The sequence below is a fragment of the Rhinopithecus bieti genome, unplaced genomic scaffold (assembly GCF_001698545.2).
Source record: "Rhinopithecus bieti isolate Rb0 unplaced genomic scaffold, ASM169854v2 scaffold_67094, whole genome shotgun sequence".
Taxonomy (NCBI): domain Eukaryota; kingdom Metazoa; phylum Chordata; class Mammalia; order Primates; family Cercopithecidae; genus Rhinopithecus; species Rhinopithecus bieti.
Window position 1 is genome coordinate 102,402 of NW_016825225.1, and position 27,963 is coordinate 130,364.

Below are 27,963 nucleotides of genomic sequence, written 5' to 3' on the forward strand. Positions count from 1 at the left end.
CCCCCTCCACACCCCCCCACCCCCAAGTTTCCCGCGGCAGAATCCGGTTCGGCCCTTGCTGTCAACCCAGAGAAGCTCCAGGTGCCCGGATGTAAGGCCTCTGACTTGCGCACTGGGGGTCAGAGAGTAGCAAGGGCTTGGTTCTGAGTGGTGGCTGAAGATCGGTAGAGGGAAGCGAGCCCAGGCTCTGTGAGGAGGCGAGGTGAGACGCTGAGGGAGGACTGAGGACGCCCCCACCCCAGATAGAGGGTCCCAAATAATCCAGCACCACCTCTGCTGCCAGCCCTGGACCACCCGGGGGCGGACTTCTCAGGCTGGACCCCCCTTCGCCACCCCACCGCTTAAGCCCCAGGGGACTCTGGGTCAGAGCTTGGTGTGACCATGGCAGGACTGGTTAGGAGAGGGCAGGGGTCAGGCTCTGCCAGGCATCAGGGTCAGGACCCTGAGGGAGGGCTGAGGCCCCATAGAGAGAGTCACTGCCCCTGCAGTCAACCCTGGGAAGTTCCGGGCATGGCAGGCAAGCGGATCCTGATGTCTGCATCCTGGGCTGACCAAGGCAAGGGGCTTGGCATCGTTAGCATGGCTGCGGGAGAACAGAGGGAGGGCCCAGGTCCTGCTGGGAGACAAGGGAGGCCTGAGGGTACGCAGCACCCCAGGACAAGGGGCCCACCCCACCCCCATCTGAGACCGAGGCGCCTCCTCATTCAGCCTCGGGAATCCGACAGATAGAGACTCAGGTCCACAGAGGGGTGGGGCCCAGCCCTCTAGGAGACCAGGGAAGGAACAAGCTGGAGGACAGAGGGGATCCCAGAGTCCAGCTCAGTGGGGATCGTGGCCTGGGCTATCCCGGGCACGGTGGCCACATGTGGTGCATTGTGGCTTCTGAGATCGGGTGTCAGTGGGGACAGGGCTGTGCTATGAGGAGTGGGGCCTCAGGTGAGCAGAAGGAGGAGTCCCAGAGCCCTGAGGAAGGATTCACCAGATCTCTCATCCCAGACCTAGGAAACCTGCCCCTGCCGTCAGTCTTGGGAGGCCCCAGGCAGGACTGTGAGGAAGGGAAGTGCTCCCCCACCCCCAAAACACACTATCTCAAAGAGAGTCTAAGGGAGAAGTTGTCCTTGGTCTGCAAGACTCATCTCTGGTTCAGCAAAATGGCAGGGGCCAGATTCTGTCCGAAGTAAATATGAATACCTAGAGGACACCCAGATTGACGAAGCCCCCGACACCTGCTCCTTTGGTCAGCCTTGGGTATCTCATGCATGAGTGACCATGAGGTGCCCCCTCACTTCTGCCTCCCGGGTCTCAGGGAGGTGGGGGCCTTGGTCCAAGGGGCGTCCTCAGCTCAGCAGAGGGAGCCACACCTGGTCAGCACAGGGTGGAATCCAAGGTCTTCCAGGAGTGACGGGGAGGAAGTTTGGTGAGGACCGAAGATAAGAAGGTACCTCCATGCTCCCAAAAAACAAAGGACCTCACAGACACTGGTGTCACCTATTCTCAGCCCCAGGTGGCCCCAAGCAGGAATGACATGTGGCATGCTCTCATTTCTGCCACGTGATTTTGGGTGAGAAGTCTCAGGGAGGTGAGTACCTTGATCCCAGGGGCACTGAGAGATTCAACAGAGGGATCCACACCTGGTCAGCAGAAGGTGGACTCCCAGGATCAGCAGGGCCCAAGGTGTACCCCCTTCATGAGGAATGGAGGTACTCCCAGCCCAGAAAGAAGCCACCCCACAGAGTCTAGGTGAACTCTGTTCTTAGATCTGGGGGAGGGGGGGAGCCTGATCAAGGATGGCGCTAAGTGGCAAGCTCACTTGTACCACGGCAGGAAGTTGAGGAACCCTCGGGGGGATGAGGCGTTGGTGTAAAGGGAGATGTCTGCTCATCTCAAGGGTTTGGGGGTTGAGGAAATATAAGCCCCAGCAGGAGTAAAAATGAATAACCCACAGGAGGACTTTGGAACACCCACCTCATACCCGAAAGGGTCAACTGGTGGGGTCAGCCCTGGACACCCCACGCAGGGGTGACAGATGTGGGGCCTCCTCACCTCTGTTTCTGGATCTCAGGGAGGTGAGGACTTTGTTCTCAGAGGGTGTGTGGACAAAACAGGGACCCCCTTTCTTCGACAGACACAGTGGTCCCAGGATTGGCCAGCAGTCCAGGTGAGGAACCTAAGGGAGGATTGAGGGTACCACCAGGCCAGAGAAACTCTCAAATCAAGAGAGTTTGCCCTGTCCCTACTGTCACCCCAGAGAACCTGGGCAGGGCTGTCTGCTGAGGTCCCTCGTCCGTCCTGGGATCATTGGTGTCAGGGAGGGCTGGCCTTGGTCTGAGGGGGCTGCACACGTCAGCAGAGGGAGGGTCCCAGGCCCTGCCAGGAGTCAAGGTGCAGACTGAGGGGACCCCACTCACCGAACACAGAGGACCTAGCCCCACCCTGCCCCTTCTGTCAGCTGAGGGAAGCCGCTGGGTGGACGGACTCCCCTCACTTCCTCTTCAGGTGTCTCCTGGAGATAGGGCCTCAGGTCAACAGAGGGAGGGTTCCAGACCCTGCAGGCATCAAGATGAGGACCAGGCAGTATCCTCATCCCAGGACACATGAACCCCATTGAATTTGGACATCACTTACTGTACTTCCGGGGAAACCCTGGGCAGGTGTGTCCAGATGTTGGTTGGGACATGTCCTTCTGTTCCATATCAGGGATGTGAGCTCTTGATCTGAGAGATTCCCAGGCACATAGAGGAGTGGAATCCAGTCCCTGCCAGGAGAAAGGTGAGGGCCCTGAATGAGTGCAGAGGGGACCATCCACCCCAGAAGTGTGTAGAACTCAAGAGTGTCCAGCCCGCCCTCTTGACGGCACTGAGGGACCGGGGCTCTGCCTGCAGTCTGCTGCCTAAGGGCCCCTCGATTCCTCTTCCAGGAGTTCCAGGAAGCAGGCAGGCCTTGGTCTGAGACAGTGTCCTCAGGTCACAGAGCAGAAGAGGCCAAGGCAGTGTCAGCAGTGAAGGTGAAGTGTTCGCCCTGAATGGGCACCAAGGGCCCCACCTGCCCCAGCACACATGTGAACCCAGAGCACCTGACCCCATCCATCCTACTGTCACTCATAGAGCCTTGATCTCTGCAGGCCAGCCGCACGCTGAGTAACCCTCTCACTTCCTCCTTCAGGTTCTCAGAGGACAGGCTGACCAGGAGGACAGGAGCCCCAAGAGGCCCCAGAGCAGCACTGAAGAAGACCTGTAAGTCAGCCTTTGTTAGAACCTCCAAGGTTTGGTTCTCAGCTGAAGTCTCTCACACACTCCCTCTCTCCCCAGGCCTGTGGGTCTCCATCACCCAGCTCCTGCCCACGCTCCCGACTGCTGCCCTGACCAGAGTCATCATGTCTTTTGAGCAGAGGAGTCCGCACTGCAAGCCTGATGAAGACCCTGAAGCCCAAAGAGAGGACTTGGGCCTGATGGGTGCACAGGATCCCACAGGCGAGGAGCAGGAGGCTACCTCCTCCTCTGATGAGGAGGAGGAGGTGTCCGCTGCTGGGTCATCAAGTCCTCCCCAGAGTCCTCAGGGAGGCTCTTCCTCCTCCACTTCCGTCTACTACACTTTATGGAGCCAATTCGATGAGAGCTCCAGCAGTCAAGAAGAGGAAGGGCCAAGCACCTCGGTCGACCTAGCTCACCTGGAGTTCATGTTCCAAGAAGTACTGAAATTGAAGGTGGCTGAGTTGGTTCGTTTCCTGCTCCACAAATATCGCGTCAAGGAGCCGGTCACAAAGGCAGAAATGCTGGAGAGTGTCATCAAAAATTACAAGCACTACTTTCCTGTAATCTTCGGCAAAGCCTCCGAGTTCATGCAGCTGATCTTTGGCACTGAGGTGAAGGAGGTGGACCCCGCCGGCCCCTCCTACATCCTTGTCACTGCTCTTGGCCTCTCATGCGATAGCATGCTGGGTAATGATCATAGCATGCCCAAGGCTGCCCTCCTGATCATTATCCTGGGTGTGATCTTAACCAAAGACAACTGCGCCCCCGAAGAGGTTATCTGGGAAGCGTTGAGTGTGATGGGGGTGTATGTTGGGATGGAGCACGTTTTCTATGGGGAGCCCAGGAAGCTGCTCACCCAAGATTGGGTGCAGGAAAACTACCTGGAGTACCGGCAGGTGCCCGGCAGTGATCCTGCGCACTATGAGTTCCTGTGGGGTTCAAAGGCCCACGCTGAAACCAGCTATGAGAAGGTCGTAAATTATTTGGGCATGGTCAATGCAAGAGAGCCCATTTGCTACCCATCCCTTTATGAAGAGGCTTTCGGAGGGGAACAAGAGGGAGTCTGAGCACCAGCTGCAGCCAGGGCCAATGTTTGTGGGGTCAGGGCCCCATCCGGCAGCTGCCCTGCCCCATGCGACATGAGGCCCATTCTTCACTCTGTGTTTGAAGAGAGCAATCAGCGTTCTCAGTGGCAGTGGGTGGAAGTGAACACACTGTATGTTTTCTCTGGGTTCCTTGTCTGTTCAGTTATTTGGAGATTTATCTTTGCTCCCTTTTGGAATTGTTCAAATGTTCTTTTAATGGTCAGTTTAATGAACTTCACCATCGTGGTTAATGAATGACAGTAGTCACACTTATTGCTGTTTATGTTATTTAAGAGTAAGATTCTTACTTTTGATTCACATGGGGAAATCCCTGTTATTTTGTGAATTGGGGCAAGATAACATAGCAGAGGAATTAATAATTTTTTTAGAAACTTGAACTTAGCAGCAAAATAGAGCTCATAATGAAATGAAAATGTAGTTAATTCTTGCCTTATACCGCTTTCTCTCCCCTGTAAAATTAAAATATATACATGTATACCTGGATTTGCTTGGCTTCCTTGAGAATGTAAGAGAAATGAAAATTGGAAGAATAATTTTTCCCGTTCACTGGCTCATTTTTTCTTCAAACATGCACTGAGCATCTGTTACTCGGAACACCCTGGATTAGTAGTAGAGAGGCTAGGTAAGCCAGACCCACCCCTTCCCCATAGGGTGGTGAAGTCTAGGAGCCACAATCCTAAAATTAATGTGGTGCCATGTCCTCTAAGAACTAGAGGAAAATAAAACGTGGGTGAGGGTTTGGGGCTCTAGGTGACAGCAGTCGAGTGTATATGCCCTGAGCCAGGGTCTTTTGGGCTTTGAGAAACTGCAATTCCTTCTGGGGGAGGTAATTCTATTGAAGCTGGATGGTGCCAGAGCCAGATTCTCAGAGGATGAGAGAAAGGCCTGGAATGGAGAACTGCTCAGCAGTTCCTTTTGGATAGTGGATGAACAGAGGAGAGTCTCCACCTGGGACAGGGATAGAAGGAAATTGTCCAGCGCTCTCCTCTCGGTGTGGTTGAACACAGTGCGGGGGCTAGGTGATGGATACCTAACATCTGCAAGGGTTTCCCGCAAGATGAGGGTGAATCTCCCAGGAAGGGAAGCCCAGAAGTCACTGGCCAGGTGCTTTTCTGCCTGTCTGGGAGAGCCAGAGTTGATCATATTTAAAAGGCATTCTAATCAAGTTATCTCAGGTGGGATTTGACCAATTGTAAGCAAAGGTTAGATTTTGAGTGTTAACAAAATAAGTGAAAACAGTGTCTTGAATCAAAAAGCAGGTGGCAGAGAGGAAAGGAGTTGATTCTCGATTCAAATTCTGGGAGCTTTGAGCTGCATTCAGCTGTGCAAGACTCCAGCACACCCAAATTTTGAAGTACATTCGATAAGAGGAAATACTTAACTTTATTGATGAAACTTCCTGTTTGGGCTGATTATCCCATGTCCTGTTGAGCTGTATATTCTCTGGTAATTCTTGGAGAACAACAACATTTACAAAATCCCAGAGTTCTAGAGTCTAGGGTCAAAAGGTATTACATACTCGGGTGGCTGAGGCAGGAGAATCCCTTGAACCCAGGAGGCAGAGGCTGTAGTAAGATGAGATCTCACTACTGTACTCCAGCCTGGGCAACAGAGCTAGACTCTGTCTTAAGAAAAAAAAAAAAAAAAAAAAAAGTTTATTTTATGACTCAAGAGATAATCTAGCTTGGCGAGTCTTCCATGTGTGCTTGAAAAAAGACATATTCGGATGTTGGTGGTGCTGTGATATTTGCATCCATAGTATTTCTGAGTCATCCTGAATAATGGCTGAGAACTGGGTGATGATCTCCCACTAGTTCATTTCTCCAGTCCTTGGTAACTATGAAGATTTCTGCGTGAGCACCTTAGGTTGGGCCCAGGAATTCCTGCTCAATTTAATGTGTTCTCTTGCTTACACTTGCTACTCTCAGTGGTTTTTCCCAAGTTCACTGGGTCCCTGGGGACTTCCTCTGATCTTCTAGCTAGAAGGTAAGTCTTTGGTGTCCTCACATTGCTGTGCATTTCCCTTTCAGGAGTCAGGCTAGGCGGCCAAGTGTTGGGAGGATGACAGAGAAACATAATATGGATTTCTCTCACACTTGTTTTTCCTCCAGCTTCTCTCGAGACTTTTTTTCTCTTTGGTTTTCTGCAGTTTGAATATGATATACATAGATGTATACTTCTTAGTATTTATCCTGTTTCCTGTTCCATGAGCTTCCTGAATCTGCAGTTTCATGTCTGTCATTAATTGGGGGAATTCTCAGCCATTACCACTTCAAATATTTCCTTCGTTTCTTTCTCATCTTCTGGGCATGGTATTTCAGTTATGCACAATGGTGACTTTTGTAACTGTCTCAGACTTCTTGAACATTCTGTTCTGTTTTTTCCTTCCTTTTTTCTCTTTGCGTTTCAGGTTTGGCTTTTCGATTGACATTTCTTCAGGCTTGGTGCTTGTTACCTCAGCCACATCCTGCCTGTTGATGACTTAATCAAAGATATCCTTCATTTCTGTTACAGTGGGGGTTGTTTTATTTTTCCTAATAAATTATTTTTATCATGATACAACACATATCACATAAACCCTCCTAACCATGGCAAGTGCACAGTTCAGGGGTCTTAATACATTCATACCCTTATTCAACCATCACCATGTCTCATCTGAAGAACTCTTTTCCTCTGACAAAAATGAAACACTATACCCGTTAAAAATAACTCCCCATTTTTCCTCCCTCTCATCTGGTAACTAGCTTTCTATTTCCTGTCTCTATGAACTTGACCACTCTATGTACTGTGTGTAAATGACATCCTACGGTATTGTCTTTTCATGCCTGACTTATTTCACTTAGCATAATGTCCTCAGGTTCAGTCACGCTGTACCTTATGCCAGAATTTCCTTCCTTTTGAATGCTGAATAATTTCCCATTGCATGTATATTGCATTTTCCAAATCCAATTATGTGTCAAGGGACACTTAGGCTGCTTTCACAGTTTAGCTATGGTGAACATTGCTGCTATATATATATATATATATATGGATCTACAACCATCTGTTTGAGACTCTGCTTTTAATTATTCTGGGTATACACTTAGAAGGGGAATTGCTAGATAATATGGTAACTCTATTTGGAATTTTGTGAGGAATCACATACTGCTACCCACAGCAATTTTGTAACATTTTACATTCCAACCAACACAGAGTTTCCAATATCACCACATCCTTGCCAACTTGTTATTTCCTGGTTCCTTGTTGCTTTATTTGTTTTAACAGTAGCCATCCTAGTGAGTGGGAGGAGGTGGCACATCGTGCCTTTGATTCCTATTTCCCTAATGATTAGTGGTGTTGAGTGTCTTTTCTGGTGCCCATCAGTCACTTGCATATATTTTTAGGAGAAATGTCTATTCAAATATTTTACCCATTTTTGATTTTGTTGTTGTTGTTGTTTTGTCGTGTTTCAGGAGTTCTCTATACATCCTGGGTATATATCTCTTATCAGATATATGATTTACAAATATTTTCTCACAGTCTTTGACTTGCATTTTAACTCTGTTCATAGTGTTTTTTGATGCACAAAAGTTCTTAATTTTCATGAAATCTAATTTGTCTGCTTTCTTTTATTGCCTATTTACAGTGTTCTAGATTTTTAGTGTTTTCTTGTGATTATTCTTAAAGAGTTTCCATCTCCCTGCTTATATTACCCACCTGTTCTTGCATGTTGTTCACTTTTTCCGTTAGAGCCCTTAGCCTATTCATCATAGTGGTATGAATTCTCAATCCGGCAATTCCAACATCTCTGCCATACCTGCGTCTGTACCTGATATTTACTCTTCAACCTGTGATTTTTTTCCCCCCTTCACTATGCCTTGTAACATTTTTTGATGAAAGCCAGTAGTAATGTCCTGGGTAAATGGAATGGAAGAGAATGGGCCTTTCAGGTGAGAGTTTATTTTTATCTGACTATGCGGTAGACCGTTTACTGTTTGCTGGAGCTATAGGTGTCAGAGGTTAAACTTTACTCAGGTGTCCTTGTTTTGTTCTTACCGCCTGTCTTGGATTTCCCTAGAGACTTTTTCTTCTTCTATTTTGTTTGTTTCTTTTAGACACAGTGTCGCTCTGTGTTGCCTCGGCTGGTCTCAAACTCCTGGCCTCAAGTCACCCTCCCGCCTTGTCAAACAAAAATGCTGTGATTACAGGTGGGAGTCATTGTGCCTGGGATGGGACTGTTCTTAAATGAAGTTTGCGATGTGCACTTGTTTCAGTACTGTTCCCCTGCTATTACACAGGAGCCTACTGACATCGTGGAAAGGTATGGGGGAGAGGAAGCGCTCTACACACCTAGGAGTAGGCCTGTCTTTTCATTGGCCTCTGCCACTGTGCCATGACCTGCACAAGTGCTTTTCATCTCTTACCCCCCAACTCTCCCCATACTTTTTGGTTGAAATTTCTTGTCAGAGAGCAGGAATCATCTATTCGAGGGTTTCAGATGCCCGCCCAGCTGTGGCTGATGCTGCCGCCGCGGGTTACAGATTCAGGATTGGGACTGGTGTGGAGGCAGGTTTTTTTCCCTCATTACCCATGTCCTCTATGGGCCTGCCTCCCTAGCTCTTGGACCGTACAGAGAGACCTTCATACACACAGATTTTCGTATCCCTGTGTAATTCTCAAATTTAGGCTGCCTTTGAGTCCGTGCTTGGAGACACAAGAGGGAAAAATAGCACAGGCATTTCTCCACCATACTGACCTTACTTCAACTTCTGGTTTCTTTGCCCAGTGCTCCTTTTCTGAACCATGCACCCTTCTGGACAAGGCGTCTTTACAGGAAATTATCAGTAGGACCTGACACAGCAGGGAGAAACTGAGCCGCATATTGATGTCACTTATGCTGTTAGGGGTCCTGGACTGAACCAGTTAACACAAACCCCATTAACCACAGAGGTGCATCTTAGACAGCCACGTGGCTTCCCTCTTAAATTTCAGCATTAACATTTTCTTTATATTTGGCCAATTCAATCAATTGGGGCATCAGTTCAGGCAGGACACAGCTCTGGACTATTGTGACCTGACCTGAAAGTCATCCAGGACTGAGGCCCTGTCACAAAGGCAGGGCACACATGGGACTTACAACCCCGAGGGCACATGTGGTCCCCCTGCAAACACACAGTGTATCATAATTTGGGCACCCCAAGATGGCCAAACTCAGTCAGGAAGCACAGAATATCGAGGCCTCACTGTGACATCCCACCATGGCACCTCCTGCCAGCTACAAGGGTATCCAGTACACAGGACACATAATCCAGTTCAGCCCCTGGTTTCGCTTGCAGACAATTTGGCTTTTCCATGACTGGTAGGGAGGGCATCTGGAGGTACTCTGTGAGCAACGTAGCAGAGCCGGGGCCTCTCCCTCTGTCCCCTAGTCAGCAAGGTCAGATGTTGTCATGGGTGCAGCCGTGAGTTTGGAGTCACAGAAATTGCAGCTGCTGGCAAAGGCAGCATGGCGAGTTTTCCTTCAGCAAGAGAAGAAAGCTTCCAGGAACAGTTCTGCAACACCAAGATCACAATGCCCTCCTCACACCTCCCCAGATGTTGTGTTTTTCCTCCATCCTTACTAAGTCAGCATGGCCCACTCAACAATAAAAGCTTTACATTGCTTCAATCATCCCCTACCCTGCCCGAGGACTTCTCACCTGGCAGGGCTATGTGGCATGGGGACAAAAACATTTTCACAGAAGAACAGTCATAAAACAAGATGTGAATAGAAAGACCCGTCCTGTTTAGGAAGCAGCCAGGAAAAAGTCCTGTGTTTCCAGAAGATTCCAAATGAGTTTGCATAACCCTTTTCGTCCTGCTCATTTATGCAGTAAACAGTGTAGAACAATAACGATAACAAGAAAAAAAAAATCCATCACTTCCTGGGCTCAGCTGCATTTGATAATCCTACTGCCTGGCGTGTGGACCAGGAGGAAGGAGAGGAAGCAGAGTTAGGCTGTCTGTCCACTACCTAAAATTGCAACTGATGTGGGTCCTGGGACACAAGTGACTGACAGCGGACATGCTAGAGAGAAGATCTCAGACTGAGCTGTCACGAGTGGGTGGAGAAATCACAGTGGGTGGGGGGTGCCATCCCACAACATGCAGCTTTCAGGAGACATCTCACCAGTTAGAAGTGCAACCTGTCTGCGTCAGAAATACAGTGCCCATGAGCAGCTTCACTCCAGTTGGCCCCACCGGAGAACAAGCCCTTCATCACGGGCATCTGCAAGAGATGTGTGAGGTCCAGGGCTGCATCTGTGTTGTGTGGTGACAGTTTTGAACCTCACTAACAGGTGTTTAAAGCCTACCAGGGTTCCAGAGTCAAAGATGCTTTTGTTGCGTTGAGCTATGCCTGCTTTCTGCTTGGCCCAGCCTGTGGTGAGTCTGAAACAGCCCAGAGCAGATCCTTTGGTTAGAGTCAAGGCCAGCCTATTGAGATTTGTGAATTTGCAATTCCAAAACAGTCGGTAGTGGGGGGGAAGGGATTCTGTAGCAGCAGGATAGCCAGCATGCTGCAAGGCCAGACAACAGTGAGGCAGGGAGACACCTGCATGGTATGCTTTCCTATGGCCTTTAGGCCTTACCAGTCTTACGGTCCAAACGTGCACCTCAAATCATGCACCTTAGCTCCAACAGTCAGCGGTTTATACGTGGCTGACATCCCAGTTCAGAAGAGCTCATTTCACACTGTTTGGGACTGGGGGTTGATCAAGGAAAATGATAGGATCACCAGAGGCAATACCACACAAGCAGCTTTATTGGGTGGTGCTTGGACAGGGAATGCAGGGAGGGGACAGACTGTCCAGAGTCTGTGTTTCCAGGGTCACCATCAGAACGGGAGGAAGGCAGGAGAACTGATGGGCAGATGGGAATTGGAGAAGGACCTTATGAGTATAGGTGATACTGCTCAGCAGCTGGGCAAAGTGGCTTGGGAGTCTCGTAACTATAAGATTCTATCTTATCTATGGTTAGCAGATGTTAGGTGAGGACTAGCAGGGTATGGAAGCCAGCAAGGCTCTGAAAGCCTAACAATCTGCTTAGCAGTGCCACGTTTCAAACAATCAAATGTGTGAAAAATTCAGTTTCGTGCTGATGGGCTTCTGAGCCAACAGGTCTCAGTCTTGTGAAGGAAAACGTAGAGAAACATGAGCAATGCTGCACGACAGCTGAGATGCTGCTGCAAGGCCCTTTGCCAGCCACATCCCATGTCTAAACAATAAGCAAGGCCTTCCTCCAGCCTAGGGGCTACACACACAGGTCATCTTTGGTTCATTTATAGAACACAAGCTGAAAGCTGTTTTTAAAGTCTCTGAAGATGTATCTCCACCTGGAGACCGTCTCTCTTTTTCCATGTGGATTTCCTTCCTCCAGGGATCCCAGGAGGCAAGAATTATCACCTTCAGAAACGCTTTCTGTTTCCCATACTTGAAAAACTTAACGCAAACACACACGCAGAGTTAGAGAGAAAAAGCGTGAAAGCAAATCCAAGCACTAGATATAGATTGATTGCGAATAATGTTAATACTGTAATTCCTCACAGACAAAGTTTCCTACAAAAGGCTTTTAAGATTCTGTAGAAAAGAAAATCCGTGGAAATCACGAGCATCCAAGTATCCCTATCTAGAGCAAGGGAGGAAAGCTCAGTGTTAAGCAAAGCTAGCACTGTCTCCTTTAGAAAGGCTGATTAACTGACCGGCCTGTGTGAAACACCATTCAGGGGAGGCCACTGCTGTGGACTAGCCTCCTGCCCTTAGCCCCAGCTGATCACACCCGACCAGAATGGGGTCACTTGTACTGAGTGCCACATAATCATCCTGAACTTTCCAATGGGCTAATTAAAAGAAAAAAAAAAAGAAAGAAAAAGAAAAAACAAAACTTAGAATCTTCCAATTAACCTGAGCCAGCGAAATGAGGAAGACCCTTCTGCTCTAATCTTAGAAGGAAAGGAACTTTGAAATGCTGAATCTCTTTTCTTTTTCTTTCCTTTTCTTTCTTTCTTTCTTTCTTTTTTTTCTTTCGGTTTCTGCTTTCTTTAGCACTGTTCTGCCTACAAAGCCAACCTCATCTGCTTGGTTCATTGTAACACTCATTTTATTTTACAGAATGTAGTGTTGCTCAATTCTAGCATCGCCAATAAAAGCCAGTTTGATCTTTAAATCATATTTGCTGTTATTATCTTTTTGGCAGATTCTGGTGGTTTGGAGGGACCCAAAAGACACAGCTGATGTCTCTGGAGACCCCTTGACAAATGCAGGGGAGATGCCGCTGACAGCTTTGGAGGCCCCTCTCACCCTCACAGAGGCACAAGGGTTGTCAGTTCCTCTCGGGTCACATTTTTGCATTGATTCCCCTGATCCTTTTGGCTCTTGATTCCAGGATTCGTTTGTCCTGTGAGAGAGAACATGACCTGGGGGGTTGTGGGGGCTGACAAGTCACTGACAAGACGTGTAGTTTTAAAGGAAACTGATGGAGGGAGCAGATGATCACAGGCAGTGTGTGACTCTGGCTTTGGGAAATTTGCAGGGATCTGGGTTCTCCAGTTTCTTTTGCTTGTATGCTTCGGTAGGAGAGATTCACTGGTTACGTTAGTCAAGAGAAGCTCAGAGTCATAGCCAGGACTGACTGGTGGCTCCAGTTTGGGCACTCAGGAGTGATTGGAGCACTCGCCACCTAAAAACAAGATGTCTGTATTAGGATCAGCTGGTCATGAAACAAGTTAAATACCATGTCACCGCCAGCCTCAAGACAGCATCCATGCAGCAACAGGGAGGACTCTGTGCAGCTGCTGACACTTACTGTTGTATGTGGATGAATAAGACAAACAGGCTGGTTGGTTAGAATGGGTAGATTCCTCATCTGGCTCATTCTTTGGTCTGTTCAATTTCAGTTGGTTTAGCTCATGGGAAGCCTGCCTAAGGGGCTGTTTTCAGAGCCCCCAGCCAACCTGAGATTCTAGTACCAGAGTATCTGGAAAGGCTGACCTAACTGGAAATGGAGGGGAGCTGATGGCAGGTTTTTCCAGCATGCTTTCCATAGGGTAATTCTTGTGCCTGGCAGACAGCCTAATATCCAGTTGTCCAACCCACCGGTGATCACGTGGCCCCTCATATGGGAAACTTGTTTACTCTGGCGGATGTCCTTGTGCTTCTTGTCTGATCTGTGTCCAGCTTATGCCTGCCTGTGACCATCATTCGGGCGCTTGGAGTTTGAAATTCTCTCCATCCCCCAGCATCCCAGATAAAGTCTGACCTTGGTTGCCATCTGATGTTCAGGTGAAAGGCACAACTTCAAATCACCACCACAACACAAAATAAATTCAAAGATTTGTTACTTACTGATCCTGGGCAGAGAGAGCTCAAAGAGTTGAGAGGACAATTCTCCATTCCCTGATCATGTGAGGCAGAAACGAAGAGTCAAAGAATCAGGCAGGTAGAGAGAGAGAGAGGGAAGAGAGAGAGAGAGAGAGAGAAAGTATAAATATACAGGAATAGGGAATGGGTCAGGTAGGTTCACAGTCAAATGTCTGAATAGTCCTTTCAAAGAAAAGGATTTTGAGGGAAAAGCGGGGAGAGATGCCTCTAAATTTTTATCTCTGCCCACAGGCTTGAGCCAGTTGAGTGTACTGTTCTACTTCAACTTCCTAGGCAGCAACCTCCGCTCTGCCATTCCCATTACAAGGGCATACTCCAAACTATGGGTATTATCCTCTTGACAGTCATAAGAGTAGTCTCCCTGGTTCACTGCATCCTCTCAAAAAGGCTTATTAATCTCCATGCAGCCATCTGTTGAATGCTATATGGTCTGTCTGCAGCTGGAATGATGAAAGCTCCAAGAAACACATGGTAACAAGGACACTGCAACACACGAATGGCATTTTAACTCCATAAACCCAAAACTGATGGTGACTAAGTGTAGCATTCATGCCCTACGATTTGGTCATGACCCAAAGGAAGGGAGACTGTGAAACAAAATTAATGGGAGGCCATTGTGCCAGCCTAGCTTCCTGTACTAGGCCCTGGAAGACAATAAAACCAGAATGGGGTCACTCATGCTAAGTGTCATGAAATCAAACTGAACTTTCACAGGGGCCAGTTAAAAAGTTTCAGAAGATGCCAATCAATATGACTCAGCATAATCAAGAGATGTGCTCTGCTTGAACCCTAAATGGAAAGGAACTTGGAAATGAGCAATCTGCTCTTTGCTTGCTGTTTCTGCTTTCTTCAGCACTTTTCTGTGTAGAAAGGCAAACTCCTCTGCACAGATCATTAGAGTACCCATTCTAAATGAGTGAGGTTGCAGGTCCGAGGGTCTGACCTTGTGCGCCTATTTCTGGTCCTCTACTTCCTCACTGTGGAGCCAGGGTCATGGCTCAATCCCACCATTGCAAAGGTTAGCTCATTACAGAGATGGGCTCATTCCTACTAACCACCCAAGGGAGGCTTGCACACAGAAAATGACACAGACCAGCAGAGCGCTTAGCACAGCAGCTGCCTGGCACCCAGTAAACCCTGAACCAAGCAGGGTGAAGGGCAACTGGTGTGGCAGATGCCTGAGTGTGTGAAAAAGAGGAGTGCAGTGGCTGACAAAGAAGAAAGGAAGGCCTGAGACATCTGAGGAGTTGATGTCCATGCAATCAACAAGTTCTGAGCCGTGATTCAGCATATACTCATGTCCTGGGGACAGAATTCCTCTTCTGGCTGCTTTCTGGAAGGTAATACAGAAAAGGAAATTGGAACCATCATAGGTTCAAGAGAGATTTGCAGCTACTAAATAGGTAACCGCAGGCTGTTTCAAACCGTGAAAACAACTGTGTGGGCGAGACTGTGTTTCAAATAGCCATGTAGAGGGCTGCCCTGCATGTCTAAGCTGTGGCCGAAGAATTTGCAATGTGGCTTCAGCCCTCCTTAGAAACTTGCACCTGAAAGGTTGAGGACAAGCAAAGTGGGGGCATCCACAGTGTCCAGGCGGAGGACTCTCCTCTCAGAGCTTTGAGTTGTGGGGATGGATACAGGCAGGGTGAGCCTGGAGAATGTCTTGGAAGACTCCCCCAGGGCCGACTCCCCCAGACACATGTATTGATCCTGGGTCTGGTTCAATAGCCCTGGCTCTCGTCCCAGGCGGGACTAGAACAAGTTCCACCATACCTACACAGGTCTGAGATGTGAGATGATTTATCCGTGATGGCAGATTTTCAGGAGAAAAAGAAAATAAATGCATTAACCAATGTGCATGTGGATCATAAGACACATATAGGCTTAGAAATGTTAAAATGTGGGGGGAAGTTACAACTTAGACACACAGTAAAGAAAGCTACTTCTTATTTACCACATCATTTGGGCCAGGCATTTTACATGCAGGTGACCTCAGGTATAAACTCACAACAATGCTCTTACTTTGTACTGTTACATGTCCATTTTACAAATGAAGAACTGAGGCACACAGAAGGCACATGATTGGCTCAGCTTATAACCAGCAGCAGTCACATTTCACAGAGCCCTGCCCTCGCCCTGGCCTCGCTGTGTTCCCCATGACCAGGGGAGGGATGCTCTCATCAACAGTTACCCAATGTCCGATGCCCCATGCCACATGGCTGAGGCCTGCAAGGAAGCCAGTGAGAGACTGTCACTGGATCCGGCCCACCTGGCCTCTCCCCAACCCCATTAGGACACCACCCTTTCTGAAATTCAGATGAGGGCTCTGCTGGAGACGTTGGGTTTAGAACAGAGTGAGTGAGGATGGAGAAGCTTCCACTTGTACATGGATGATGCAGGTCCCTTCCGCCCTTCAGAGGCTGCACTCCTGCCCTGGCGTGGGGCCTGCACCCCCATAAACCTGCCCCGACTCCTCCCCATCTCTCCCTGCTGACTGGGTGGCCCAATGATCTCCTGTGGACCAACTCTAATAGGTCAAAAAGGAAAATATATGAACAAATATTACTAAGGTTAGTAATTGTGTGCAGCCTTCTTCATAACTGCAGTCATATATGAAATACTGTGACCAGCAAGCTAAGTCATCCTAAGACATCTATCAAAAACCTTGACAGATCACACTGCATATAGTTTCACCCAAGGAGTCAAGATCATGAGAAATTTTTTCTTTCACAAATGAAGATTTAAAAAAGGACATCTCTTCATTTATTGAGCAAGTGTCAATGTTTATTCATGTACCCACAGTGCTTGCACACAGAGTTAACAATGGGATAACGTACATTTGTGGAGTCAAATCTGAAAAATGCATAAAACAAATTAGAACTCTCTCAAAGTCTCCACACAATTTATACCTCCAGTATTGGAAATAATGCAAAGAAAGGAATAGCATAGCCAGTGGTTAAAAATAATGCTGACACTTCAACATCGTGAAAATACACAAACAGGAAAAAGAAACTAGAAAATTCTGAGAAAAGAGGCACTACAGGTAAAGATATAAGCAATTGCCTGGAGATAGTCCTTAAGAGCTGGCTGAATTTCACAGTCGCTAACTATATGTTGAAGTTTTGCATCACATGTACCTGCTGTTTTTTCTTTTAGGACATGTGTGTCCTCAAAGGATATCTCACATTCATTTTCTATTTGGCGCTACTCTTTTAGAAATTCTATGATACACGAAATGAGCATTCCTTATTAACCCTCCCTATTTTCTGCTTAGGGCTATTGATCATTTCGAATTTAGATGTCAGAGATATTGACATTATGGGCTTCCAGCATTTGGCATTATGGCCTACGGGGTGGGGTCTTTTGGGATTCTGATCCAAACCCACTAGGTTTATGCACTACTTTTGTTCGTGTCTCTTAATCCTCTCTCCCTCTGCTTAATGAGTGCACAGATCGTAAATGTAGAGCTCTTTAATTGTCACCCGTGAACATCCTTGGGGAGCCCATCACCCACCACACAAAAAACATCTGCCATGAGGATTTCCCCTCATTTCCCTCCCAGTCTCTGTCTCCCAAGGTAGCCACTATCCTGACTTTAGTGCCATAGAGTAGTATTGCCTCTTTTGATCTCCATCGAAATGGAATTATGGAACTGATATTCTCTGCATTGGCTACTTTTGCTCAACATGAGGTTCGTGGTCTTCTTCCACGTTATGGATGTAGCCATAGCTTTTTTACGCTCAGGGCTGTATAGTATTCCTTTGTATGAGCTCCAACGTATTTCCCCATGCTCGTGGTGATGAACATGGGGGTTGCTTCTAGCATGCTCCTAAGGGCGTTCTTGTACACATCTTCTGTTGAATGAATGTGTGCCTTTCCACTAGTACATACCTCTGAGAGGACATTCTGAGGGGCTTAAAGTGTATGGGTGTTCAGCATTAGTTCATACATTTGGGTCTCTTTCAGTCTCTAGCAGACCTATGGCCCACAATGCCCTCCTGCATCCCACCATCCTTTTCCATTGTATTGACTTGTTGTAGCGGACTGATCAGTGGACCTACAGCATGTCTCAGCACTACTCATTTGTCTGTCTGCTGCCTCATTGTGTCATTTAACGCTTGCTCCTTCCCATGGATTCTGATTATCGGGCTTTAGGCTCATATCTAGGTTTGAGGCAGGTCTCACTCTTTTCTGACAAAAATGCTTCGTCGTTGGTTCCCTGTCTCCTACTGCATCCTAGCATGAGGCATATGATTTCTGGTTGTTTCACTCTTGAGCTTATTGACACTGACAGGTGGGTTCAGGTGATGACAGTCTCATTCCTCTCTCGTAGGATGCCTCACTGACCTTGAACCAAAGCGTTTCATCCATCCTACAGCAAGTGTCTCACTGGGAGTTGCAGATACTGGGTTTGGTTTGGTTTTGGTTTTTTTCTGAAACATAGCCTTTACCATCCTCAGCTGCAATGTTTCAGTGAGGAAGACCTCTCCCTCAACTACTGTAACTATTGTGAAATCTTGAAATACACAGGAAGGGCAGAAAAAAAATTAATGATTTCCAATGGATTGCCGATAGTCACCAAGTAAGGAGTGGTTGCACTTCTTCCTTTTTTTTTTCTGAGACGGAGTCTCACTCTGTCCCCCAGGCTGGAGTGCAACAGCACAATCTTGGCTCACTGCAACTTCTGCCTCCTGGGTTCAAGCAATTCTCCTGCCTCAGCCTCCTAAGTAGCTGGGATTGCAGGCACCCACCACCACACCCAGCTAATTTTTGTATTTTTAGTAGAAGTGTGGTTTCACCATGTTGGCCAGGCTTCTCTCAAACTCCTGACCTCTGGAGAATCACATGCTTCTGCCTCCAAAAGTGCTGGGAATGCAGGCATGAGCCATCGTGCCCGGCTCGTACTCCTAATGACATCCAAGTGTCATTTTAAAATAAACTTTTAGATTTCAGAACAGTGTTAGATTTACAGAATTATTGCAAACGTGATACAGAGAATTTCCATACACTTCACATCCAGTTTCCCTATTATTAACATCTTACATTAGCATCTATATTTGTCCCCATTAATGAATCAATATTGATACATTGTTATTAAGTCCATACTTTATTCAAGTATCCTCAGTTATACCGAATGTTCTTGTGCTGTTTCAAGATCCCATCGACGATACTTCATGACATTTGGTAATCCTGTGTCCTTTGTCTTATCTTCGTTGTGACAGTTTCTGAGGTTTTTCTTGTTTCTGATGACCTTAACAGCATTGAGGAGTATTGATTAGGTCTTCTGCATGAAGTCCATCCAGTGGGATTTGTCTTATCTCTTTTCTCATGATTAGCATTGGAGGTATGAGCTCTCAGAGGAAGATCTCAGATGTAAAACCCCATTCTCATTACATCATGTCAAAGGAAGTTACCAGAAATACGACTTCTCACGATTGATGTTAGCTTTGGTATGCACTTCTTCTGTAAAGCGACACTAATCAAGAAAATATGGGTATTGGTGGAGGAATAGACACACATCGATGGAACAAAATAAAACCCCAAAATGGACCCACACAAATATTGTCAACTGATTTTTGACAAAAGTGCACAGGCTATCATATGGAGAAATTGTAGTTTTCTCAACAAATGGCACCTGACAAAATGAATGCCAATACACAATGAAATGAACCTAGGGAGAACGTCACACCTTTCACAAAGAATTAACTCAAAATAGGTCATAAACCCAAATATAAAATACACGATTTTAAAACTTCTGGAAGAAGACACAATGGAACATGCACATGACCTTGATGTTGGAGATGGGTGTTTAGATACAACATCACAAACATGGCCCATAGAACACAAAATGGAAAAGGTGCACTTTCTGAAAATTTTAAAAAAAAAATTGCTCTGCAAAAGACACTACTAAGAAAAAGAAAAGGCAAGCTACAGACTATAAGAAAATATTTGCAAGGCATACATCTGACAGAAGACTCAGATCTAAAATCTTTACAGAAAGCTTAAAATTAAACAATAACAAGTATCTAAAATCTACAGAGAATGCTTAAAAGGTAATAACTTAAAAAATAGCTGAGGGGACTGTACCCTGCAGAGCCAAATGGGCAGAGATGCCCAAGGTCTTGGGAGCCCACCTCTTGCATCAGTGTGGTCTGATTGCTAGACAACGTCAATGGAGATTATTTTTGAAGCTTTAAGATTTAATGACTGCCCTGTTGGGTTTCAAACTTGCCTGTAGCCCTTTTGCTTTGGCCAATTTCTCCCATTTGGAACGGGAGCATTTACTCAATGCCTATGCCTTCATTGTATCTTGGAAGGAACTAACTTGTTTGTTATCTTGCAGGCTCATAGGCAGAAGTGACTTGCCTTGTCTCAGATGAGACTTTCGACTTGGACTTTTGAGTTAATGCTGGAATGAGGTAAGACTCTGGGGGACTGTTGTGAAGGCTTGGTTGTGCAAGAACATGTAAGAAAAGACATGAGATTTGGGAGGGGCCAGGGGCGGAATGATATGGTTTGGCTCCGTGTCCCCACTCAAATCCCATGTTGAATTATAATTCTCAGTGTTGGAGGAGAGGCCTGGTGGGAGGTGATTGGATCATGTTGCGGGGGGACTTCCTCCTTGCTGTTCTCAAGGAGTTGATTGAGTTCTCACAAGATGTGGTTGTTTAAAAGTGTGAAACTATCCCCTCTTTGCTATCTCTCTCTCTCCTACTCCACCAAGTGAAGTTGTGCCTGCTTCCCTTCCACCTTTCCTCATGATTGTAAGTTTCCTGAGGTCTCCACAACCATACTCCCTGTACAGCCTGCAGAACTGTGACTCAATTAAACCTCTTTTCTTGATAAATTACACAGTCTCAGGTAGTTCTTTACAGCAATGTGACAACAGAATAATTATCTATCTATCTATCTATCTATCTATCTATCTATCTACCCCATAGTCCAACTAATTATATAGATGAAGGATGGTGAGAAGTAGCTTTCTCACTGTTGAAGTAGATACTTACAGATAAACAAAGGAAGGAGACTAAAAGCTGTTTGTGGTATTAGAGTAGTGTCGTGGACATCAGGCAATACTCATACAGAGGGTGCACACATAAACACTGATAAACAGGTAAATAAACACACATATATTTCTTTGTTCTGTAAATGAGAGAGCAAGAAGCAACATCTCCCAAGGAATGATGAGCATGCCTAGCACGAACATCTAGGATTCTAATACTTTCCCTCAATACAAGGAAGCAGAAATACTTGGAAAATGGATTCTTCTGTGACTGGAACAGAAGATATAAAAATGATAATCATTGTAATTATTCAATGAAAATGCAAATATAAAGAGCAGTACAATTGCTCTACACACCTAATACAATGAATACAATTCAAAGACCTGAAAATACCAGACTCTGGAGACGATGTGGAAGTCTCATTCATTGCTGGGAAAGAAGAAAACTGTTACATTGCACAGCAGGACCTTTTGATTGTTTCTTACATAGAGAAACATAGAATTACCATTAGACTCAGCAATCCTACTCCTAGATTTCGCTTAAAATGAAAATGTAAGTTCCCATAGACAAAACTGTGTGCACAAACACATATAACAGCTTATTCAAAATCAACAACCAAGACTTCCTTTAAGGGGTGAAGGGATAAAACAAGTGGTACGCCCATCAACTGAAAGATTATTCAAAGCTCAAGCCACCCTCAAATGTTCTGGAACAGACACTTTTGGAGGCCAATTCTAACAAATAGTCAGGGAAAATTATCATCAACTTATCTCAACTCTTCCAAAGCAGCCAAAAAGATGAGCAATTGTCCACTTCATTCTCCCGGGCTAGGACTCCTGGATTCAAAAAACAGATAAAGATGCATCCGCAGCTCACATGAAAAGAACACGTGAATGAATTGTTCACTGATAACATAGCAAATGTCCTAAATATGTAATCGCATATTCAAGAGAACAGTGGACTAAATGCATAAGCAACCTGTATGTCAGACATAAAAACGTTATTTCACGTTAGAAAAAGTTGCAATTGTGATTCCCTACATACAAGATAGAGAAAAAGTTCCGTCGTGTAAATGGGTACAGAAAAGCCTTTGAAAGAAATTCTATGTGATTTCAAATTAACAACTTTCAGCAAACTAACATGAAAAGGAACTTCCATTTCATAAAATTGGCAGGAAGCATACTTAAATCTCAAAAGTTAGAAGCATTCTCATTCACAGCAGAGACAACCATCGACATAGACTCTCACCATGGCCTTCCATAGGTACAGAGGATATGAAAACAAAAACGAACCAAAATTATGGACATGAAAAATATACATGAGGTATAAAGATTGAAAACAAATAGCATTTTGACAATATAATTATCAAGAGAATTCAGGGGAACAGACACACGAAGTGTTCAAATGAATAAGAGACTTCAGAAAACATCATATAAAGGATGACAACAGCAAAACAAGAGGATTGTCACACAAAAGCAACTTAGTGTCTAAAATAGAAAATATACCATTTGCAAGAGCATTGAAATCCAAAATATAAATTAAAAGAAGCCTAACCAAAATGACCTTTATGGAGGCAACCATACAGGTTTACTAGTAGATTCAGGGAAAAAAATCCAAAATTACTGGAGTAACACGCCACATTCATTGATGGAGAACAGAATATGGTAAAGATGTAAATCCTGCTTAAGTTATATACAAAGTGCCTTTCTCGTAGCTGCCAAAGTGAAAGTCAAGCTCAGGCTGTTGTGCTCTGCTCCCAAAATCAACCTTGGAAAAATATAGAAGGATAAGAGAAAAAGAAAAAAAGTCTGAAGAAAACAGAGAAAACCCCGGGGATGATTGAAGACAGTGTTGAACTGGTATTCATGTTTGGGGTGGGAGAAGCCAAAGGGATATTGAGGAGGTGTGTAGTCTGTATAGACAGCATATTACGGGATGGGTAGAAGGAAAGATATTAAAATCTACCTGACATCCCCACATCATCGCACAATCTGAGGCAGCACCTCAAAACATGATGCCAGTGACCCTGGGGTAATACCAGGATATCAGGAAATTTGAACTGAGTGAGAATTTTTGACTCCAGAGTTTTGTTAATAACCACCTGGAACAAACCTAGTGGAAGAGGACAGGCCTTCCAAAAATTATTTTCATGGAAAAAAAGAATGAACTAGAAGTAAAATAGTGTTTGTGAAATCACACATACTATGAGGGGATAGTGTTTCATGAAATATGTACATGTGTGTGTGTGTATATATATATAGTCTACATATCTACATGTACCTATATCTAAAGATACATACATATAAATATACATATATGATATAAACATATATAAATTGATGTGTTTATGTATATACACATAAATATAAGCATAATCTACATACACCATATATAATGTACACACACAGTTGCAAAGGTTTAAAATCTATTTCTTACTACATGAATGAGGATTAAAATACAAAAATCATTAAGTTGGAGTATGAAATGATAGATACCTTCAAAACTCATGGCTTCCCCAAATCTTTTGCTGCTGCTCAGCCTCTTCAGTGTAAAAACAAAGCTTTTAGGACAAAAGCTTTGCAAAGTCTAGCTCTGGCTGGGGAGGAACCCCCGTGGGAAGGTGTGTGTCTTCACCCAGAGGTCCTCACAATCACAGTTACTGCAGCTCCCAGGGACCATCTGGCCTTAGACCCGCAGCCATTCTCTGCAAGGGGTGGAGCTGGGCAAATGCTCAGAAGTGACAGAAGCAGAGCATCTCCCACCCATCACTTCATCAAAGAGCCAGGAACAAGGAGGAGGACCCTCCTGGGTTAAGACTGAGGGTTCTCTCACCCCACATAGAGGGGCCACAGAATCCAGCTCAGTCCCTCCTGTCAGCCCTGGAAGACCCCGGCAGCATTGTCGCCCAAGGACTCCCTTCCCTCCACTGCCACCTCTGGGGACTCAGGTCAGAGCCTTGGTCGGATGGGAGCCAACACCGTCGGCAGAAGATAGGGATCCAGGCTATGCGAGGAATCAAGGTCAGGACCCTGAGGGATGACTGAGGGCTCCCCAAACCCCACCTGCAGTCTCCCACTACCCCCCCCCCCCCCCCCCCCCCCACCCCACCCCCCCCCCCCCCCCCCCCCCCCCCCCCCCCTCCCCACCGCCACACCGCAGTCTCTCCCCAGACCCTCACACCCCACTACCCTCTCTGACCTCCACACCTCTTCCTACACCTACACCCCCAAATGTGTCCACTCCCCACCCGACCCCCGACATCCCCTCTTCCTCACCACGACAGAATTCAGTCCCGCCCCTGCTGTCAACACAGGGAAGCCCGTATCTTGGTGGCCGGATGTGATGGCAGTGACTTGCGCCTTGAGGATCACAGAGAAGTGAGGGTCTGGTTCTGATGGTGGCTTGAGATTGTTGCGGGGAAGCGGGCCCAGGCTGTGTGAGGAGGCAAGGTGAGAGACGCTGAGGGAGGACTGAAGGTGAGAGACGCTGAGGGAGGACTGAGGATGCCCCCACCCCAGATAGAAGACCCCAAATAATCCAGCACCACCCCCATTGCCAGCCCTAAACCACCTGAGGGCGGACTTCTCAGGCTGGGCCACCTTTCACCACTCCTCCCCTTAAGCCCCAGGGGACTCTGGAGTCAGAGCTTGGTTTGACCAGGGCAGGGTTGGTTAGGAGAGGGCAGGGGCCAGGCTCTGCCAGGCATCAAGGTCAGGATTCTGAGGGAGGGCTGAGGCCCCAGAGAGGGAAGCTCTGTCTTTGCCGTCAGCCCTGGGAAGCTCCGGGAATGGGGACCAGGCACATTGATGCTCTTGTCCACATCCTGGGCTGATGGAGGGAAGGGGCTTGGTATCATGAGCACCACCTCAGAGGAGTAGACGGAGGGCCCAGGTGCTGCCGGGAGAGCACGGACGCCTTAAAGGACAATCACCACAGGACAGGGGGCCCACCCCGCCCCCATCTCAGGCTAAGGTACCTCCTCGTTCCGCCTCAGGAATCCGACGGATAGACTCAGGTCCGCAGAGGGGAGCTCTGACGCAGCACTGCCAGGATCAAGGGGAGGAAAAAGAGGGAGGACTCAGGAGACCTTGGACTCCAGATCATTGGGGACCGCCGCCCTTGGAGGTGCCACGCACGATGGCTGCATGTGGTGCATCCCTGCCTATGCCTTGGAGATGACAAAGAGGAGAGGGCTTTGGTATGAGGAGTGGAGGCTCAGGTTGGCAGAGGGAGGAGTCTCAGGACCCTGAGGGAAGACTCAGCAGAGCTCCTTTCCCAGATGTAGGAAACCTGCCCTTCCTGTCAGTCCTGGGGGGCCTTGGGCAGGACTGTGGGGAACAGACCTGGCCCCCACTTCCTCCTTAGGGATCCCAGGGAGATGGTGGCCTTGACCTACAAGACCCATCCAAAGTTCAGCAGGAGGGAAAGGGCCAGGCCCTGTCGGAAGTAAATCTAAATACCTGTAGGACACCCAGACACAGGAGGCACTCCTGAAATATGCACCTTTTGTCAGTCTTGGGAATCCCATTCAGGGGTGTCAGTGTAGCGCCCCTTCACTTCTGCCTCCCAGGCCTCAGAGAGGTGGGGGCCTCCGTCTGAGGGGTGTCCTCAGCTCAGCAGAGATAGCCACACCTGGTCAGCACAGGTTGGGTCCAGAGTCTGCCAGGAGTCAAGAGGAGGAAGGTTGGTGAGGACTGAAGGTAAGAAGGTACCTCCTCACCTCGAAAAAGAAGGGAACTTGCAGAACCTGGCTTCCACTGTTCTCAGCCCCGGGTGGCCCCAGGCATAGGTACCATGTGGCATGCTCTCCTTTCTGCCACACGGCGGGAGGTGGGAGGTCTCAGGGAGGTGAACACCTTGGTATTAGTGGCACTTACAGTTCAACAGAGGAAGTCACATCTGGCCAGCAGAGGGAGGGCTCCCAGGATCAGCAGGACCCAAGGAGTGCCCCCTTCATGAGGACTGGAGGTACCCCTGGCCCAGAAGGAAGGGACTCCACAGATTATGGTTGTCACCTCTTCTTAGCTCTGGGGCAACCAGATCAGGAATGTCCCTAATTGGCAATCTCACGTGTACCACAGATAGGAAGTTGGGGAACCCTTGGGAGCATGGGGTGTTGGTGTAAAGGGGAGATGGCTGCTCATCTCAGGAGTCTGGGGGTTGAGGAAGGGCAGGTGCCAGGAGGAGCAAAGATGAATAACCCACCAGAAGACATTGGAAGCCTCACCCCAGAACCAAAGGGGCCAGCTCCTGGAGTGAGCCCTGGACACCCCATCCAAGGGTGATGGGATGTGGAGCCTCCTCACTCCTGTTTCTAGATCTCAGGGAGGCTCACCCTCAGGCCTTGTTTTCAGAGGGTGACTCAGGTCAACACAGGGACCCCAATCTGATCGACTGACACAGTGGTCCCAGGATCTGCCAGGTGTCCAGGTGAGGAACCTGAGGGAGGACTGAGGGTACCCCCAGGCAAGAATGCAAATGGGGGCCCCACAGAAATCTTCCTTGCCCCTGTTGTCACCCCAGAGAGCATAGGCAGGGCTGTCAGCTGAGGACCCTCTCTCATCCTGGGATCTTCAGTGTCAGGGAGGAGGATGCCTTGGTCTTTAGGGGGTTGCACTCAGGTCAGTAGAGGGAGGGCCCCAGACTCTACCAGGAGTCAACATGAGGACCAAGCAGGTTCCTCGCCCAGGACACATGGTGTCCAGTGAATTTGGATATCTCTTGCTGTCTCTCCCAGTGGACCTGGGCACGTGTGGCCCGATGTGGGTCCCCTCATACCCTTCTGTTCCATATCAGGGTTGTGAACTCTTTATCTGAGTTTCTTGAGCCAGCAAAAGGGCAGGATGAGACCCCTCCAGGAGAAAGGTGAGTGAGCACAGAGGGGACCATGTAACCCAGTGAGAGTAGGGACCTCACAGAGTGTGGCCAACTCTCCAGACAGCACTGGAAAGCCGGGGCTGTGCTTGCGGTCTGCACCCTGAGGGTCCCTCGATTCTTCTTTTAGGAGCTCCAGGAACCAGGCAGTTAGGCCTTGGTCTGAGGCATTGTCCTCAGGTCACAGAGCAGAGGAGTCACAGGCACTGTTAGCAGTCAAGGCGAGGTTCTGATCTGAATGGACAACAAGGGCCCCACGCTCCCCAGAACACAAGGCACTCCAGAAAGCCCAGCCTCACCCTCCCTACTGTCAGTCCTGCAGCCTCAGCCTCTGCTGGCCGGCTGTACCCTGAGGTGCCCTCTCACTTCCTCCTTCAGGTTCTCAGCGGACAGGCCGACCAGGAGGTCCGAAGCCCCAGGAGGCCCCAGAGGAGCACCGAAGGAGAAGATCTGTAAGTAGGCTTTGTTACAGCCTCCAGGGTGTGGTTCGCAAATGAGGCCCCTCACAAGCTCCTTCTCTCCCCAGATCTGTGGATTCCTCCCCATCGCCCAGCTCCTGCCCACAGTCTAGCCTGCTGCCCTGACCAGAGTCATCATGTCTTCTGAGCAGAGGAGTCAGCACTGCAAGCCTGAGGAAGGCCTTGAGGCCCAAGGAGAGGAGGCTCTGGGCCTGGTGTGTGGGCAGGCTTCCCCCACTGAGGAGCACGAGGCTGCCTCCTCCTCTACTCTGGTTGAAGGCACCCTGGAGGAGGTGCCTCCTGCTGGGTCACCCGGTCCTCCCCTGAGTCTCAGGCTTCCTCCTCTTCCCTGACCATCAGCGACAGCACTCTATGGAGCCAATCCAGTGAGGGCACCAGCAGCCGGGAAGAGGAGGGGCCAACCACCTCGCCAGACCTCACTCACCTGGAGTTATGGTCTTGACCATGATCTTAACAGAGGGCCACTGTGCCCCTGAGGAGACAATCTGGGAGGTGTTGAGTGTAATGGAGGTGTATCATGAGATGGAGCACAGTTTCTCTGGGGAGCTGAGGAAGCTGCTCACCCAAGATTGGGTGCAGGAAAACTACCTGCAATACCGCCAGGTGCCCAGCAGTGATCCCCTGTGCTACCAGTTCCTGTGGGGTCCAAGGGCCCTCATTGAAACCAGCTATGTGAAAGTCCTGGAGTACGCAGCCAGGGTCAGTACTGGAGAGAGCATTTCCTACCCATCCCTGCATGAAGAGGCTTTGGGAGAGGACGAAGAGGGAGTCTGAGCAGGAGTTGCAGCCAGGGCCAGTGGAGCAGGTTGGGGGAGGGCCTGGGCCAGTGCACGTTCCAAAGCCACATCCACCAC

At 47.9% G+C, this 27,963-nt stretch overlaps 1 protein-coding gene and 1 long non-coding RNA gene across 2 annotated transcripts; one reads left to right on the forward strand and one right to left on the reverse strand.

The window, feature by feature from the left end:
• The first annotated feature begins 2,085 nt into the window (after positions 1-2,085).
• LOC108522608 (melanoma-associated antigen 9) lies at positions 2,086-4,890 on the forward strand. Its single transcript, XM_017862949.1, has 5 exons — positions 2,086-2,158; positions 2,698-2,769; positions 2,918-3,004; positions 3,163-3,233; positions 3,309-4,890. Exon 5 carries the CDS (start codon positions 3,374-3,376, stop codon positions 4,316-4,318), a length of 945 nt encoding a protein of 314 aa, XP_017718438.1. The 5' UTR covers positions 2,086-2,158; positions 2,698-2,769; positions 2,918-3,004; positions 3,163-3,233; positions 3,309-3,373; the 3' UTR covers positions 4,319-4,890.
• Positions 4,891-20,631: 15,741 nt separating this feature from the next.
• Positions 20,632-27,526, reverse strand: LOC108522611 (uncharacterized). Its single transcript, XR_001883545.1, has 5 exons — positions 25,260-27,526; positions 24,733-24,799; positions 24,032-24,188; positions 23,252-23,460; positions 20,632-21,592 (listed from the first exon to the last, which is right to left on the reverse strand). It is a non-coding gene; the product is annotated as an uncharacterized LOC108522611 (long non-coding RNA).
• Positions 27,527-27,963: the final 437 nt, after the last annotated feature.

Coding starts and splice junctions, on each gene's coding strand:
- LOC108522608 (XM_017862949.1), top strand. CDS start 3,374: ATGTCTTTTGAGCAGAGGAGTCCGCACTGCAAGCCTGATGAAGACCCT.